The sequence below is a fragment of the Manacus vitellinus genome, unplaced genomic scaffold (genome assembly GCF_001715985.3).
Source record: "Manacus vitellinus isolate BGI_N305 unplaced genomic scaffold, ASM171598v3 scaffold_53_pilon, whole genome shotgun sequence".
NCBI classification, from domain to species: domain Eukaryota; kingdom Metazoa; phylum Chordata; class Aves; order Passeriformes; family Pipridae; genus Manacus; species Manacus vitellinus.
Window position 1 is genome coordinate 16,470 of NW_021940637.1, and position 15,206 is coordinate 31,675.

The window sequence follows — 15,206 nt, forward strand, 5'->3', positions numbered from 1 at the left end:
TCCTTTGCTCCTTCGTGCAGGGCATCGGTACCCCCAGCCGTCTGCACCATGGGGACCATCATGAAAGGGGACCACCACAAACAGGGGACCATCATGAAAGGGGACCACCACAGAAGGGGGACTGCCAGAAGGAGTGGACCACTACAAATGGGGGGCCATCAGGAGTACTTGGGGTTCACCTCTCCTGGCACCCCCAAAGGGAGAAGGCATGGCAGGACACTACTGTCAACTCCTCTGGGGTCTTTTGATGCCCTGAGGATCCCCAAAGCCTGGCCCAGGCCAGAGCCACCCAGCCCCAGGCTTTGAAGAAGATGTTTAACAGGTAGTTTAGTCTGGTTGCAGCTGTGAAACATTTCAGTTCCAAACATTTCAGTTTTGGAAACATGTTAATTCTCTTTCCCCCTGTCCCATCCTCTGGCAAGGAGCCCCTTGCATGGATGGGACAGGACAGCAAGACCACTCAGGTTTGTCCCAGTGGTCCAGCAGAACATCCTGGAGCTGATAAAGCTGCCTGGAGCTCTGAGACATTTTAACCCCTGGGGTGTTGGGTGCTGTTAGGGAGCTGAGCATCCCCCAAGAGGCCACACAGCATCCTGCCAGCTCTTCCTCACCGTTCCAGGCCTTCATGTGTTCATCACAATTGAGCCTCCTTGACTGGCAGCTCCTCCCATGCTCTGGTCTCTGCCTTGGGGGAAACTGAGGCACGGGGGGTGCAGCCACATCTGCCTGCAGAATTCACGAGCCCAGCACTGCCCAAGGCTGCACACCAGGTTTATTGTCCATCGAGAGTGGATAGAAAGGAAGCTTACAAAATAAATAAATATCTCTATATGCCTATATCCAGTCCCCGCCCCCTGTGGACACACCTCACAGCACACACGCAAAAGGATCTTGAAGCACAAATTAGCGCAATCACTAATTACAAACCGCTGTGTGGGGAAGGCAGGTCATCCCCCAAATTGCCACCTCTGCCACTTCCCCGTAAGTGCCGTTATCCCATCAGTGGTGCCACACTGGATCCCAGTTCCAGCCTGCTGGTGGCATCCCAGCCTGGTCCAGCCAGCCCTCGTGGCCCGTTTTGGCTGCCCACCCCATCCCATGGCTCCTGTCCTCGGCCACAGCGTCCCCAAGCTCTCCTCCACACAACTGCTCAGCTCACGCCCCTTCCAGTGAGATCCCTGGCCATGCACCAGGTTGTGGGGACACCAGGACATCAGTCTGTGCCCTGGTGGCACATTGGCCCAGGAGATCAAGGCCAGGTTGGATGGGGCTTGGGGCAACCTGCTCTAGTGGAAGATGTCCCCTGCCCATGGCAGGGGGTGGAACTTTAAGGTCTTCCCACCCAAACCAGTTTGTGATTCTATGAAACTGGAAGCAAACTGGCGCACGGTGAGGTGCCAGCTGGTTCCTGTAATGTTGTAAGCAGGGGACGAAGAACAGAGGGAAAGCCAAGGACAAGGACGGGCAGTGGAGCTCAGCCTCAGTTTCCCTGCTCCGATGTTCACCCAACTCCCACAGCCTCCACAGGAAGGGCAGCAGGAGCTCCAGCATGGCAAGGCCCCCCACCACACAGCACGGTCCTCCCAAATGTCCCCACGCCTCGGCACACGGACAGAGACACAAGCACACGGACACGCGCCCACGCACACGCTCTATCAACGCTGCTTCATCGCCTTGACGAGCTCCTCCAGCTTCAGGGCCAGGTGCAGGTCACCTGTCACCTGCAGCCTCCCGCTCATGTAGGCACTCAGGGGGCGCAGGTCACCCAGAAAGAGGTCCTGAAGGTCCTTCTCCGACACTTGCAGGGTGACATCAGGAACGCCCTCGGGCACGCCGCGGCAAATCCGCCCGCTGCCTGTAGGACACGGTGGGTGGGAGAGGGAGAAACAGTGGGTTCAGGATCCAGCCTTGATCCAGCTGGTGTTTCCCCCCCACACATTTCATGAGATTTGAGATGGGCCAGATGACAGATGGGCCTCCTCCTGGCAGGGAGACTTTGGAGACAGGAGTCCTTACACCTCATGGAGATGAATTTCTCTTGTGTTGCTCCACCAATACCCTTTACAGTGGTCCACCTCCAAGCCCCGTCCTGCTTTTGCCATAACCACCAAGAAAACCACAGGCAACCATGTGGGGATGTATTAGGGTGCTGGAAGAACATCCTCCAGCATGGCAGGGGCCCTCCATCACTACCCCCTTGTGCTGGTGTCCTATGAGAGTCAACAACTCCTGAGGTCTCCAGGCCAGCCACGAGACCTTGCTGTCAATTTTCCATCAATACTCTATTTATCAAAGAAAATTCATGGTTTTAACCCAGAACAAATGATACTTTGGACTGCCAGGGAGCGTGGATTCAAGGTCATGGTCACCAAATTATGTTGCTCACCTGATGGGTCCCGAGGTGGCTTTCATGGAGGTACCAAAGGGGTTTGGTTTGGGACCTCTGACCACCGAGCTTGGTGGGGTTCACAGCATGCAAAGGGGGCACAAGAGCAAAACACACCCTCACAGCTCCAACACAACAACCCCAAAGAGTGCTGACCTGAGGAGAGGTCTATGAAGTAGGTGCTCCAGGTGCCACTGGACAGGGCGATGTTGACCTGGTAGGATGCTCCCACCTGGCTGACCAGGGCCTCAGAGAGGACAGACTCCACTGCTGAGAGCAGCTCGTCTGCGCTGGGCTTCCTCTGGGCAAGGAGGGGAGTGGTGGGAGGCTCCACCTCGTTCACCATCTCCACACTGTCTGCTGGGGACAACGGCACAGATTAGGGGACACATTTGTGTGGTGAGCCAGACCCACCAGAAAAGGTCTCCAGAGGAAAGAAACCACCTTATCCAGAAAGTCTTCAGCTAAGCAAGAAGAGGGCAACTGGTCTTGCCAGTTCCTGCTCCACTGTCTGCCATGGGTTACTCTTCCCTGGCTAACAGGGCGAGGAAAATTATCCCTGAAAAGTTAATGGGGCACCAATCGGTGCAGGGTTTCTGGAAAAAAATCCACATGACTCTTGGGAAACTCAGGCTCGATTTTGCCTCGTGGAAATGCTGAGATATGAATTGGTCTTGAGCCCAGGGCTCCTGCAGATCTGCTTCTGCCCTTCCCAGTCCCTTCTCCAATGTCTTGTTGGAATGGTGGTTCTGTGCCATGTGCTGTATGGAGCTGTGCCCGCAGCTCTCCTCCCTGCTACCAGCCTGTCTGTGCTGTGCTCGTAGGAGCATGACATCTCCCAGACTTTGACTCCTCTGTCAGATAGCCAATGGACACAAAGGTCACCTGGCAGGAGGGACATGACCCAGCAGAGGAGCAGTGACCCAGGGTTGGTTACCTGCCTCTGGAGCGCCGGTCCCGCCGCCGGCCAGGGCCAGGGTGCTGCCGAAGAAATGGGGCAGCCCAGCTGCTGAATGGTGCATCCAGACCTCCAAGCCCTGGCACTGTGGCACAGTAGGCTGCAGGCCCCGCCAGGTTCTCCCGGGGTGGCTGCAGCACAGCCTCCATGCTCAGCTCCACCCGGTCCACCTCCAGGCCCCACGACTTGGTCATGTCGTTAATCTCCAGCTGGGAAGAAAGGGAGAGGTGTTGACAGCTTTGACAGCCTAGGCAGAGCTGGATATGGCCATGGAGACCACCTCCCCACCATGGCACCTCCCACCATTGCCATCCTATAGCTTGTGCTGCTGCTGCCCACCAGTGGGGTGTTACACCAGGCTCAGTAGTCCTCCTTCTCCTCCAAGCTGTCAGCTCTCACATCCAAACCCTCCTCCCCCAGTTGCTCTCCCAGCTTGGAGGAGGCTGGGACAGGGGAGACAGCTCTGTCTTGTTCCTCTTTCCATGGTCCTTTTCCTTGCTCCCTCTTGGGCAACACATCCTGGCATGGTGCTCCACCAGGCAGTATCTCTGGCCTCCAAACCACCCTAGGGACCCCAGAGGTATCCCCCAGCCTCTTTTTACATCAGCCCTTATAGACATTGAACCCACAAGATCTTGGCCTGACCCAGGCTGACTGCAGGCAGGACTCACTGCCCCTCTGTCACTACCTTGTCCTTCTTCTCTCACCCAAAGCCCTTTCCAGTCTCCCTCCAGACATTTTCCTGATGGAGATAAGGAGGTCAAATCACAACACGTCAGCCTTTCTGTGCACCCAAAGCCCTTAGAGATCAGCCACAGAACTCTGGAGATCTGAAAATATCTGCTCCCTGCTAATCACCACATTTTCCCAGCTCCCTTCCTTGTCCAGGTCTGTGGCCAGGTAAGACTTTCAGCAGCTCCATCTTTTCCTTACTGTCACTTCAGCACCACGATCCCAAGGGTTTGGGTGTCCTGGGGGGCTCTGAGGTAGTCCTCACCAGCAGCTGCTCCCCGATCCTCAGCTTCTCCACCTGGATCTCACGGAGGCTCTTCTTCATCAGGGTCTTGGTCATGGCGTTCTGTGCTGTCATCCGGGTGGCCGCAATGAGGTCCTTCACCATCATGACGGACAACACGGGGTCCCACACCCGGAATTGGACGTCGGCACCCATGGAGATGATTGCCCCATCCTTGGAGGTCACCTGGGGCAGAAAGGAGTCAGGATCTCTGCCGCTCTCCGCCCCACGGCCCAACCCTTGTGTGTAGATCCTGGGAGCAAAGGCATTCCTAGATGTCTTTGTTAAGAGGATTATTGGAAACAAAACCAATCCAAATAATTAATTTTCGGCTAGCTTGGATGGTGAGGACAGTTTCCAGCATGGGCTGTTATTTAAAGACATCTGGGAAGGGTAGGGACTGATGGTTTTGGGATGTCTCCAGCCAGGAACACCCTCTGAACAAGGCAAGAGGAGCTTTTTGACCTCAGGCAGGTGAGGACTGACTACACTGACTGACTGACTACACAGCACCAGCTACAATGTCCCTGGCCTTGCCAGGAGGAGCTGAAAGCTGGGTCACCAAGGGTCAGACCATCCCAAAATCCACCTGCTCTGGGAATTTGAGAGCTACTTCTCCATCCCACCCTGAGGGATGGCAGTCACCTTGCAGGGGGGCACATTGAAGGCCCTTGTCCTCAGATCCACCCGCTGCCAGTGGTCGATGAAGGGCAGCAGCAGGACCATGCCGGGCCCCTGAGGTGCCTGGATGCGGCCCAGGCGGAAGATGATCATTCGCTCGTAGGCGGGCACGACCTGGAATGGGAAAGTTTAGACCAGGGCAGGAGCAAAACCCTGGATCCTGCAACGCCAGGACCAGGGGCAGCTTGTAACTGTCCCCTTATGGAGGTTGGTTGTCATGCCACTCCTCACCTGCTTTCCTCACTTACCTTCAAGGTGAACCACCCTGAGATAGGGAAGGTGACAACCATCAGCAAGAAAACCAAGGAGGTGATAATCCCATGGCAGATCCAGGACAGCCAACCCTGGGAGGTGTCTGCAAGACGGGTGAAAGGGGGATGTACCTGCTCCAAACCCCCCTGCCCTGCCCGTGAACCCCCATCCAAGCCTCTCCCCTCCCTGCACCCTGCACCCAGGGCTGCCAGCAGTGTGGGGGACACCCAGCCAGTGCCACACCCTACAGCACCGGGGGCAATAGGGAGGGAGGCAGCAACTCCCCTCTCGGTGTGGGAGTCACCTGTGGTATTCCCAGCCATCCTAGGGGCTTGGGGCTCACCTATGGCATTCCCAGCTGGTCCCAGTGGGTCTTGCTTGTCTCTGAAGCAGAAAAAGCCCTTCTGGGCACCGTAGAACCCAATGCTGGACTGCTGGAAGCGGTCAAAGTCCCCCAAGGGAAGGGCTTGGTATCCCGAGCGGCTGAACATGGTGCTGGTGCCTCGCACAGGGCCTTGCTCCTGGTGCTCCAAGGTGCTCCTCTAATCCTGGCTCCCTGCTGCCATCACAGCCACCTCCATCCCTGTCACCGTCTCCCTGCCGTGAGAGATGCAGCTGACAAGCCCTTCTGTAGTCACATTACAGGAGGGCATTTGCTGGAAGAAATCCAATCCTTCAGGGGCTTCCCTGGCCGGAGTCTCACCCCGGCTGAGGTGCTGGAGGCTTCACATCCTCCCGGAGACCCTCTGGGGCAGGAGCCGAGTTTGGAGACAAAAGCTGCGAGCCCGCGGTCGCTGCTCACTTCGCACCCCCTCGGAGCCGGGGATGACCCCGGGGCGTCCTCGGCCGCCGGCCCCGTGGCCGCGGGGAGCGGAGGCCGCGCCGAGGATGCTGAGGGGAGGAAGGAGGGAGCCGCTATCGCTTCCTGGTCCGCTCGTCATGTGGCTGCTGACGGCACAGGGACGACACGGCCCATGGCTCACGGCTCGGTGAGTTGTTCCGGAGAGGCCCTGCCAGGGAAACGCTCCGCCGGCCACGGGGAAGACGGGGGTCTCCATCGCACATTCACACCATGGGGGGCTCCGCAGGGTACCCCGACCCCGCAGGAACAGGAAAGCGGGAAAGGTAGTTTTCCCAGGAATTCCTGCTCCGGCGTGGCCTTCCCGCCATGCCAAAACCCCCCGCTCTCCCTCTCGCCGGCTCAAAGGGTAGTGGAGATCCAAGAGCGGCGCTGCCGAGGGTAGGGGATGACAACAGTGAGGGTTTAAAGCCCCCCTCGGCTGAAGTGGGAGCCTGACACTGCCCCAGAGAGAGCAGCAGCTCTTGCAGCCGAGACAACACCCAGACAGCACCGCTCGGGGGTCCTACCTAACAGCTGGAGCAGAACTTTGCCATCCGAACCCCTCTCGGAGCCAGCATCCCCCTGGTGCCAACATCCTCCCGGTACCAGCATCCCCACCCCAGTACCAGCGTACCCCCGGTGCCGGCTTGCCCTCCCTCCCGGTGCCAATATTCCGCCCCAGTACCAACATCCCCCCTTCCCTGCATTTCCGCCTCCCTCGGATTTTCCACCGGTACCCCCAGGCAGCGGGCAGGCAGAGGGTGGGAGCGGGGAGCCCCCATCTCACTCCTTTCCCACCCACCAGCTCCCTCGGTCCCTCCTGGCTCCGGGCCGAGACCCCCCCCCCCGTGCTTCCCCGCTTTTTCCCACCAGCTCCTCCTCCTTCCTTTCCAGCCAGGCTGAGGAAACGAAAGTGGTCTGGGACGGCTGTCCCCTCTCGCCGCTCTCATGCCCGACAACCCCGTCGCGCCCCGGCCGCCCGGCCCCGGCCCCCCAGCAGGTAACGAGGGGCTCCCCGCTCTCCTGGAGAGGGAGGCGGGATGGGGAGGAGGGCAAAGCCCGATCCAGAGTCTCCGAAAGGGACCTGCGGGCATTGCCTGCTTGGAAGGGTGCGTGTGTGTATTAGTTTTTAGGGTACAAAACCGTTGCAGGGGGGAGGTGATAAGTGGGGTACTGGCTTTGTTGGCGGGGGGGTTTCTGTCCTGCCGGCCTGAGGGAGGGCTGGGGGGACGAGGAGTGGGGAAGGGGACACCTTTGGGGACAGGGCTTATGCCAGCATCCCACTGCTGCCTGGGAGGTTTTGCAGGAAACTTTGGGGACCGTTGCCGGGTTCCCCCCTTTTGCCTCCGCTGCTTTTCCCGCTTGCAGAGCAGGAAAAGGCGGTAGCAGCAAAACGAAAATCGTTTGTCCCCACCCCCAGTCTTGAAATCCGAAAGTCCTGGAAAGTCCTGAAAGGGAAGGCGGTTGGGGAGGGTGGAGGAGGGCCTCCAAGAGCCTCCCACACAGAGGGTAGGCGGGAGCACAACCCTTTGCATCCAGCGGAGAATCTCCCCGGGAGAGCACCTGGAGTGCTGCCACCCGCTCGCCCTCGGCAGGAGGGATGGAGAGGAGCCTCAGGCACACCCTGTGGCTCCTTCATCTCTCCCCTGCAGCAGTTGGGCAAAGTGGGATGCCCACAGGTGGGACTGAGCCTCCCAAACTTCCATCTCATGGAGGTTTTTTCTCCACATCCCACCTAGATGGAGACGGTGCCACTGCTCCCATGGAGACAAGACCCCAGCCGGATACACCTGTGTGCTCACCTCCATCCCACCCTCCGGCGGTGGAAGATGACTTCCAGTTCCTCCTTTGCGAGGGCTGCCAGCAGGAATCGCCCAACCTCAAGCTCCTCACCTGCCTCCACACCTTGTGCCTGGGTTGCCTGAGCGAGAACAAGCCCGTCGGGCAGTGCCCCGTGTGCTGCACGGCCATCCCGCAGGCCAACGGCATCCCAGACATGGACAACCTGCTCTTCACCAACCTGCAGGCCCGGCTGAGGGTCTACAAGCAGATCACCAGCCCTGGTGGTCCCAATTGCAGCCGGTGCCGGGGCGAAGCGGCCCTGGTGTGGTGCTGCGAGTGCGAGGAGTTCTTCTGTGCCAAGTGCTTTGAGGACCACCAGTGGTGGCACAAGAAGAAGAGTCACAAAGTCAAGAAGGTGGAGGAGCTGCGTGCTGAGTCAGCCCATCAATTCCTGGAAGACACCAGGAAGTCTTGCAACCTTTTTTGCACCAGTTCCAGTCACCCCGACCAGAGCCGCGTCTGCAGGTGAGAGGGGTGCCTGGTTCCTGCATCCCATCCTGTCCCAAGGGCTTTGGGGCTGCTGCTCCAGGAGCAACCCTGCCAAAGGGGTTTCATCACCTGCCTTTGGAGAGGAAAAGCTGCAACCCTGGTGAGACCCCAGGCAGGAGCAAGTTGTGATAGGGCTGGGGGGAATCACATAGAGCTGAGCCAGCGGAGGTTCAAGTTGGATATTAGGAAAAGAACCCACCCCCAGAGGGTGGTTGAGCATTGGAACAGGCTCCCCAGGGCAGTGGTCACAGCCCCAAGGCTGCCAGAGCTCAAGGGGCACTTGGACAATGCTCTCAGGCACATGGTGGGATTGTTGGGGTGTCCCGTACAGGGCCTGGAGTTGCACTTTGATGATCCTTGTGGGTCCCTTCCAGCTCAGGAGATGCCATTCCATGAGTCTGTGTGCTATTGGTTTATCAGGAGCCTGGGAGGAGGGAGGGCAGCAAAGGAGAGTTGAAGGCCCAGGCTGACGGCCGCCCCTGCAGCTGGTGCAGTGAGGCAAAGCCCCCGTGCCTCAGTTTCCCTGGCACTGTCCCTCGGGCAGGGGCAATGGTGCCCAGGGCAGCAGAGCTGCTTTTGCCGCCCCAGTGCCGTGCGGGCTCTGAAGGGCGCTCCTGTTCCCTGCCAGCATCTACTGCCAGCAGTGTGAGAAGGCGCTGTGCTGCTCGTGCGCGCTGCTGGACAACCAGCACTCGCAGTTCAGCGACATCTGCAGCGAGACCCAGCGCAGGCAGGAGGAGCTGAGCTCCATGGAGCGGGAGCTGCGGCGTCGGCGGAGCGGCTTCGAGGCCACCTACGCGTCCCTGCAGGGCGAGGCCGCCCGGCTGGAGGAGGCGCAGCGGGAGACGCGGGAGCTGATCCGTCAGCGCGTGGAGCAGCTGGTGCGGCTGATCCGTCAGGAGGAAGAGGAGCTGTTGGGGCTGGTGGAGGCGCGGCAGGAGCAGGGCCGTCGGGAGCTGGCGCGGGAGCTGCGGCACGTGGAGGGGGTGCTGCGGCGGATGGAGGCGGGCGAGAGGCTGGTGGAGAAGATGAGCCTGTACGCCACGGAGCAGGAGGTGATGGACATGCAGCCCTTCATCAAGGGCTCGCTGCAGGAGCTCCAGCGGCTGAAGCTGCCGGAGGCCACGGACCGTGGGCAGCCCGGGGACTTATCCGAGTGCAGGGCCAGGCTGCAGGCGCTGGTGGAGCGTGTCACAGGGCACCCAGGTGAGGACTTGCCATGGGGATCAGATAATCATGGAATGGTTTGGGTTGGAAAGGACCTTAAAGCCCATCTCATTCCACCCCCTGCCATAGGCAGGGACACCTTCCACTAGACCGGGTCGCTCCAAGCCCTGTCCAACCTGACCTTGAATGCTTCAAGAGATGGAACATCCACAACTTCTATTCTTCCACTTCTTCTGCTCCCTGCAGCAGAAGAAGCCCAGATCCATTGCTGTGGGTCCTTATTTCCACTGGGGCCAAGCTTCGCTCCTTTGCTTATATGTCCAGAGCCCCTTTCTGGTCTCCCAGCAGTCTAACAGGCTCTGGTGATGATGATTTTTGGGTTACCAGAGTCTCCTAAACCCTTGGGCCATCCCAGACCAAAGGGCTGGGAAAGGGAAGAGAGACCAGAGCTGCCCCTTCCTTGCTGCAGCTGTCAGGCAGGTTTTTCCCAGCTTGGCTGCTGCCAGGGCCAGGTGGGAACTCTGGAGGCTCCGATTTGGGATCTCAACCCTGCTCTCTCCATTGCAGATACTGAATCCCAACCTGTACCCGTGGTCGAGGTGGCCCTGGAGAACAACCTGGTGAGACATCAGCGTTTCATCCCTGTGTGGTGCCATGTGGGGAGGCCTCCTGCACCAGCCAAAACATACATTCTCCCTTCCTCTGATCTTTTGCGAGGGTCTACCTTCCCCTCCCCAGCCCATCAGTCCCATTTTTTAATCAACAACAAACCCCCTGGCAATGTTTCTGCCTGGACAGAGAAGAACCTACATTGTAGCCATCATTTTCCATTACCCAGGCATTTGCCTACCCTATCCCACTTCTCCAAGCCTGCTGCTTCATCCCTCACTTTCCACAGAGAAAACCACAACTGTAGCACAAACCTTTAGCCAAGCCACAGGGCCAGGCTGTCCCTCAGTTTCCCCCCTCCTGAGGATGTTTCTGCCCCCCACGCTGTCTGGGGACACCCCAGCCCTGCAGGGGGGTCAGTGTTCTCCGGGTCCACCCTAATGCTGCTCTGTGCTCTCTCCGCAGCAAGATGATCAAGTCTGGCCCAAAAACCAGAGCACTTTGCCCACCTCGCCCACCAACCTCAAGGATGTGCATGTGGACAAGGTAAGAACCATCCCAGCCAGGCAGGAGCCCTTGGGAGTTGCCACCCCGGCACCTTCCACCACCTGTGCTCTCCCCTGTCCAGGCTCGCCCTGTCCCCTCGTGGCACAAGAGGATGTTTCACTGCAAAGAAAGGGGCAGCCAGATCTCTCCCAAAATACTGAAGCTGGAGTGTGATGACATGCCAGGCCCCAGTGATCCCAATTCAAACCAGAGGGATTTCCGAAGGGAGCCCGGCACCTCCATGCCCGGACGGAACTGCAGCAGCAGCACAGATGATGCAGGTGGGGGCCATGAATGTTGCCCTCCTTGTTATCCCATATTTTTCTCTCCATTATGGGGGTCCATTCCCAGCCTCTCTGCACCCCCAGGCACTCAGAGCCTTGGTCAACCTCCCCTGGGTGACAGAAGCAGAGGGTGGGAGCTGCTTCCTAGGGAATAAATACAACAGCAGTGCTCGGGGTGGATGTAGATGCTCCATCCAGCTCCATGTCCCACTTTCAAGGTAGCCAAAATCCAAGCTTAGGGAAGAGCATATCAGCAGGGAAAGTGCAGAAAGGCTCCTCTACCTCCTGCTCCAGGAGTAGTAAATTTTCCTGGAGCAAAACTCACTATAATTCTTAGGAAAACAAATTTTCTTCCCTGAGCTGAGCCAGCCCCACTGCATCCCGCAGTGAGGAATCCTGGGATCAGCTCTGCAAACAGGATAGAGGATGAAATGCACCTTCTGAAGAGGCTGGTGCAGGATCCATGGGGTGAAGCAGCAGTGGAAGGGTTGCCCCCACCTTGGGGTGCATCCAAAGGCTGGGTGGTTCATGGTCCTGCGGCAAAACTCAGGAGAGTCGATCTGGTGGCATCCAAAATCACAGTCTTGGAGCTTCAGCATCCCCCTGTTCCTTCCACAGAAATCACCAGCATCGTCATTGGCAGCTCGGATGACAGCGAGGAGGACACGGTGGTGAGTGTAGTGCCAGACCTCCCTCCTTGAGCTGCGCTGCCGGAGAAGAGGCGGCCACACCCCGTCGTCTCTGGGTGCCTTCCCCTTTCCTCCAGCTGTGCTTGGAGCCAAGCCTTCTCCTTCCCAGCAGCACCCAGAGACCTGCTTATGGTTTTCTCTTCCACTTCAGGTGCTCCCAGGTGGCAGGGCATCCAGGCCATCCCAAATCTAGTTCTCCCAGGCCAAGACGTTTGCTCCTGGTTTTCTGGAGCAGCCGTAAACCCCGCCTTGGTCTGCTCTGAGGTGGGATCCCCCGAGGCAAACCTTCCCAGTCGGTCCTTGTGGCTTCCTGAGAGGTGGTTCTCAGCTTAAAACCAATCAATTTTGATCTAAAAATCAAATTTGTGAGTTGAATGTAGCATCTGTGCTCTCAGAGTTCATTGGCCCTGTACCAACACGGGCTGAGACGCTCCCGGGAGCCACCGGAGCAGGGATGGACCACCTGAGCACCCCCCAAAGGGACATTGCACAACTCTGGTGCTGCAAACTGGTGTGTGGCAACCAAATGGCCTTGGCTGAGGTGGTGAGATGATCCAAAGGGGGGGATCCTTGACGAGATACCATGTCACCATCACGAGAAGGGGATCCCCTGGGAACCAGAGGCAAGTGCGGCTGATTTGGGATTGGGAATTGGGGTTGGTTTTCCAATACTGGCTTAATGAGGGGTGAACACCTTTTTTTTTTGTATAAACTAACGCAGAATCTCTTCTTGCTCTTTCAATAAAGCTGTTCTCAGATTAAACCCCAGCCACTGCTGGCTTCCTTATTAATTTCCTCCTGTCCTGTTTTTCCTGGCTCCTCTGACTCCTCTCTAACAAAGGGAAAAAGAGAGTTGTGGGGCTAAAACCTGTCCCCAGTCCCTGCTAGTGGCAAAAAATCCCAAGGCTGGGGCTTTGGGGGATGCTAGCAGCTTGCTGGGAGAAATCCCTGGGTGCACCAGGTGTCGTGTAGTACGATGTGGATTTAAGGGTGTAGCAAAGAGAGGTGCCAGGGGTAAAAATCCCACATTCCCTGAGCTGAGGAGCCTGAAGTTGTCTGTCCAGCGATGTTTCCACCACTCCTGGGCTGCAGGTGGAGTTGCAGAGAGCTGGTGTGGAGGGAGATGGATGTCCCATCGCTGCAGGATACCCAGGAAAGAGGTGCAGGATTGTCCTGGGGGAAAAGAGGGAAGGAAACTAAGGTTGGAGCCTCTTGAATGTGTTGCTGTCCTGCTCCTCCTGTAGGGAGATACTCACTGTGGGTGTCCATCCCTGCTGATGCTGGGCAGGGGCTGGTGGTGTGGCTACTTTTGTTCACCCTTGGGAAGCATTGCTGTAGGCACTGGATCTGCTGAGCCTGGAGAGGCCCTAAACCTCCTTCTGACCTGATCCAGTCTTCCTGATCCAGTTTCCTCTAGACACCAACAAGATCTTTAAGTATCTCACGGAGTGAGGTTGCTCAGGCATGTTTATGTCCCTCCATGATCTGCATCCATACAAGATGAACAGCAAGGGACAGCAATCCCTGGACCTGTGTGTTAGTGCCTGCATCCCGACCCTGCTCAGGACAAGCTGGATTCAGGACTCTGCTCTTGATCACTTGTTTCTGACCCTGTTTTTGGGCTCTCAGCAGGACTCCCCATGGCCAGCCCACTCCAGACACAGGACACACCCAGTGCCAGGACATCACACCTGTGGTTTTTGTGGCATTGCCACAAGCAGATCCCTGTCCATGGCCAATGGTCCTCCCAAGGGTTCTCCTCATGCCTTCCCAGCCAGGTCCAAGCAGGCAGATTGTACTTGGATCCCTTCTCCAATCTCTTGCAGGCCTTCAGCGAGGCCAAGGACAGCAAGAAGCCCTCCAGCCCCACATGGTCCAGAAGTGGCACCTCACCCCACAACAGCACCGGCCCCACCAGCCCCTTGGATGACAGGTTGGAGCCGGGTGCTTTGGTGTTCTTCAGCCTGAAGGTTGATCCCAGAAGTGAGCACTGCCCTTCCCAGGGGCTGAGGGGCAGAGAGGGACCTCCCCAAACACTTACTCCAGCCCCGTCCTTTCCCCTCCGCAGCCCAGAACATCATGGAGATGGCGGCGGTGAACGGAGACCACTCCTTCAGGACGCTGATCCAAACCCCCGAGTCAGTGCTGGCACTGCTCCCCGAGGGCATCCCCTTGGAGGTGGGGGTGCAGTACCTCCTCTGGTTCCTCTCCCTGCTCCCCAGACCCATCCTCATCATCTGGAACTTCTGGGGACTGGAGCTGCCCGCTGTCTTTAAAGCCCTGGATGCCACGGGCAGGAAAGTGGACTTCTGCCATGTTGTGTGTGGTTACATGGATATGTTGTCCTTGGTCAAGGACAGGGTGCCCCAGGCCCCTTCCTACAGGCTGAATAACTTGCTGAGAAGGTACCTGCAGCAGCGACTCGGAGAAAGCGCCCTGGCCAAGGCCAAGGCCTTGCAGAATCTTTGGGGAGCCCTGGCACTCCCTGTGAGCCTGGATATGGAGATGATGCTCACCCACCGCAACGCACAGAGCTACACCCTCCTCTGGCCCTTCGTGCAGGAGAAGCTGCTCACCAAGAGGGTGGCCAAGGTGCTGGCACAGCGCAACCTCATCCTCCGGGATCTGGAAGAGGAGTGAGCACAACCGTGGGGTGAGCTGAGCTGGCCAGGTCTCAGGTTAACTGCACCACGGATGCAGGGATGCAAGGATGCTCACCAGGGAGGCAGGGATGCTCACCAGGGAGGCAGGGATGCTCACCAAGGGTGCAAGGTTGCTCACAAGGAATGCAGGGAAGCTCTCAGCAGCATTAAACAGGACTCCCAAACCTTCTCTGCTCCCAGCGTTGGGCTTAAAAGGTTCAGGCCCCTGGGCCAGCTCTAGGGGGAAGAAATAACCTAATGGAGTTAACGTCCTTATAAAATAAATGACACAACACAGGCAAGTGCAATTTACTGGGACATCTTTCTTCCTCCTTTTTCCAGCCAGGCAGGAGGGGAGGTGCTTGGCGTTCTCTTCACCCTGCCTTACTCCCCTCCCCTCAGGACTTCCCCCCCACCCCAAGGCCGGATGTGGCCCCGGTGACAGTCGGAGGCGGCCACATCGGGTGTCCCCGAGCAGGGCTGTGTGTGACACGGCAGTGAGGGGCACATGCCACCAGGTGTCCTCTTTGTACAGCCGCACACGGGCTGGAGCGCCGGGGCTGGCGCCGTCCTTGGGGCACTCACACTCACTGGTGCTCACACTCATGTGCAAACACACTCGTGCACACTCACTTGTGCACACTCACACTCCATTGTGGACATAAACTCACTTGTGCACTCACACACTGTTGCACTCTCACACGTGCACTCACACCCACTTGTGCTCGCTCACACCCACACCTCTCACACCACCCGCATCCCCAGGGCCCACCAGTGGTCCCTCCTGTGCCTGGGGGGCACCGTG

At 58.2% G+C, this 15,206-nt stretch overlaps 3 protein-coding genes across 3 annotated transcripts in view; 1 reads left to right on the forward strand and 2 right to left on the reverse strand.

Annotated features, from left to right (window-relative positions):
- Window positions 1-951, reverse strand: part of LOC115307799 — a 5,287-nt gene extending 4,336 nt beyond the window's left edge. The window contains exon 1 of the mRNA XM_029963127.1: window positions 928-951. Within this exon, the coding sequence (XP_029818987.1) occupies window positions 928-951 (24 nt within the window). The remainder of the gene's footprint in view (window positions 1-927) is intronic.
- STOML1 (stomatin like 1) lies at window positions 753-6,067 on the reverse strand. The gene is given in 8 exon segments (XM_029963160.1): window positions 753-1,855; window positions 2,543-2,746; window positions 3,324-3,381; window positions 3,383-3,553; window positions 4,342-4,545; window positions 5,005-5,154; window positions 5,289-5,395; window positions 5,636-6,067. Coding segments are annotated over 8 exon segments (1,242 nt in total). The 5' UTR covers window positions 5,784-6,067; the 3' UTR covers window positions 753-1,655.
- Window positions 6,068-7,024: 957 nt separating this feature from the next.
- Window positions 7,025-14,583, forward strand: PML (promyelocytic leukemia). Its single transcript, XM_018081407.3, has 9 exons — window positions 7,025-7,133; window positions 7,873-8,440; window positions 9,093-9,670; window positions 10,199-10,251; window positions 10,706-10,786; window positions 10,869-11,067; window positions 11,689-11,741; window positions 13,586-13,742; window positions 13,828-14,583. Exons 1-9 carry the CDS (start codon window positions 7,082-7,084, stop codon window positions 14,397-14,399), a joined length of 2,313 nt encoding a protein of 770 aa, XP_017936896.2. The 5' UTR covers window positions 7,025-7,081; the 3' UTR covers window positions 14,400-14,583.
- Window positions 14,584-15,206: the final 623 nt, after the last annotated feature.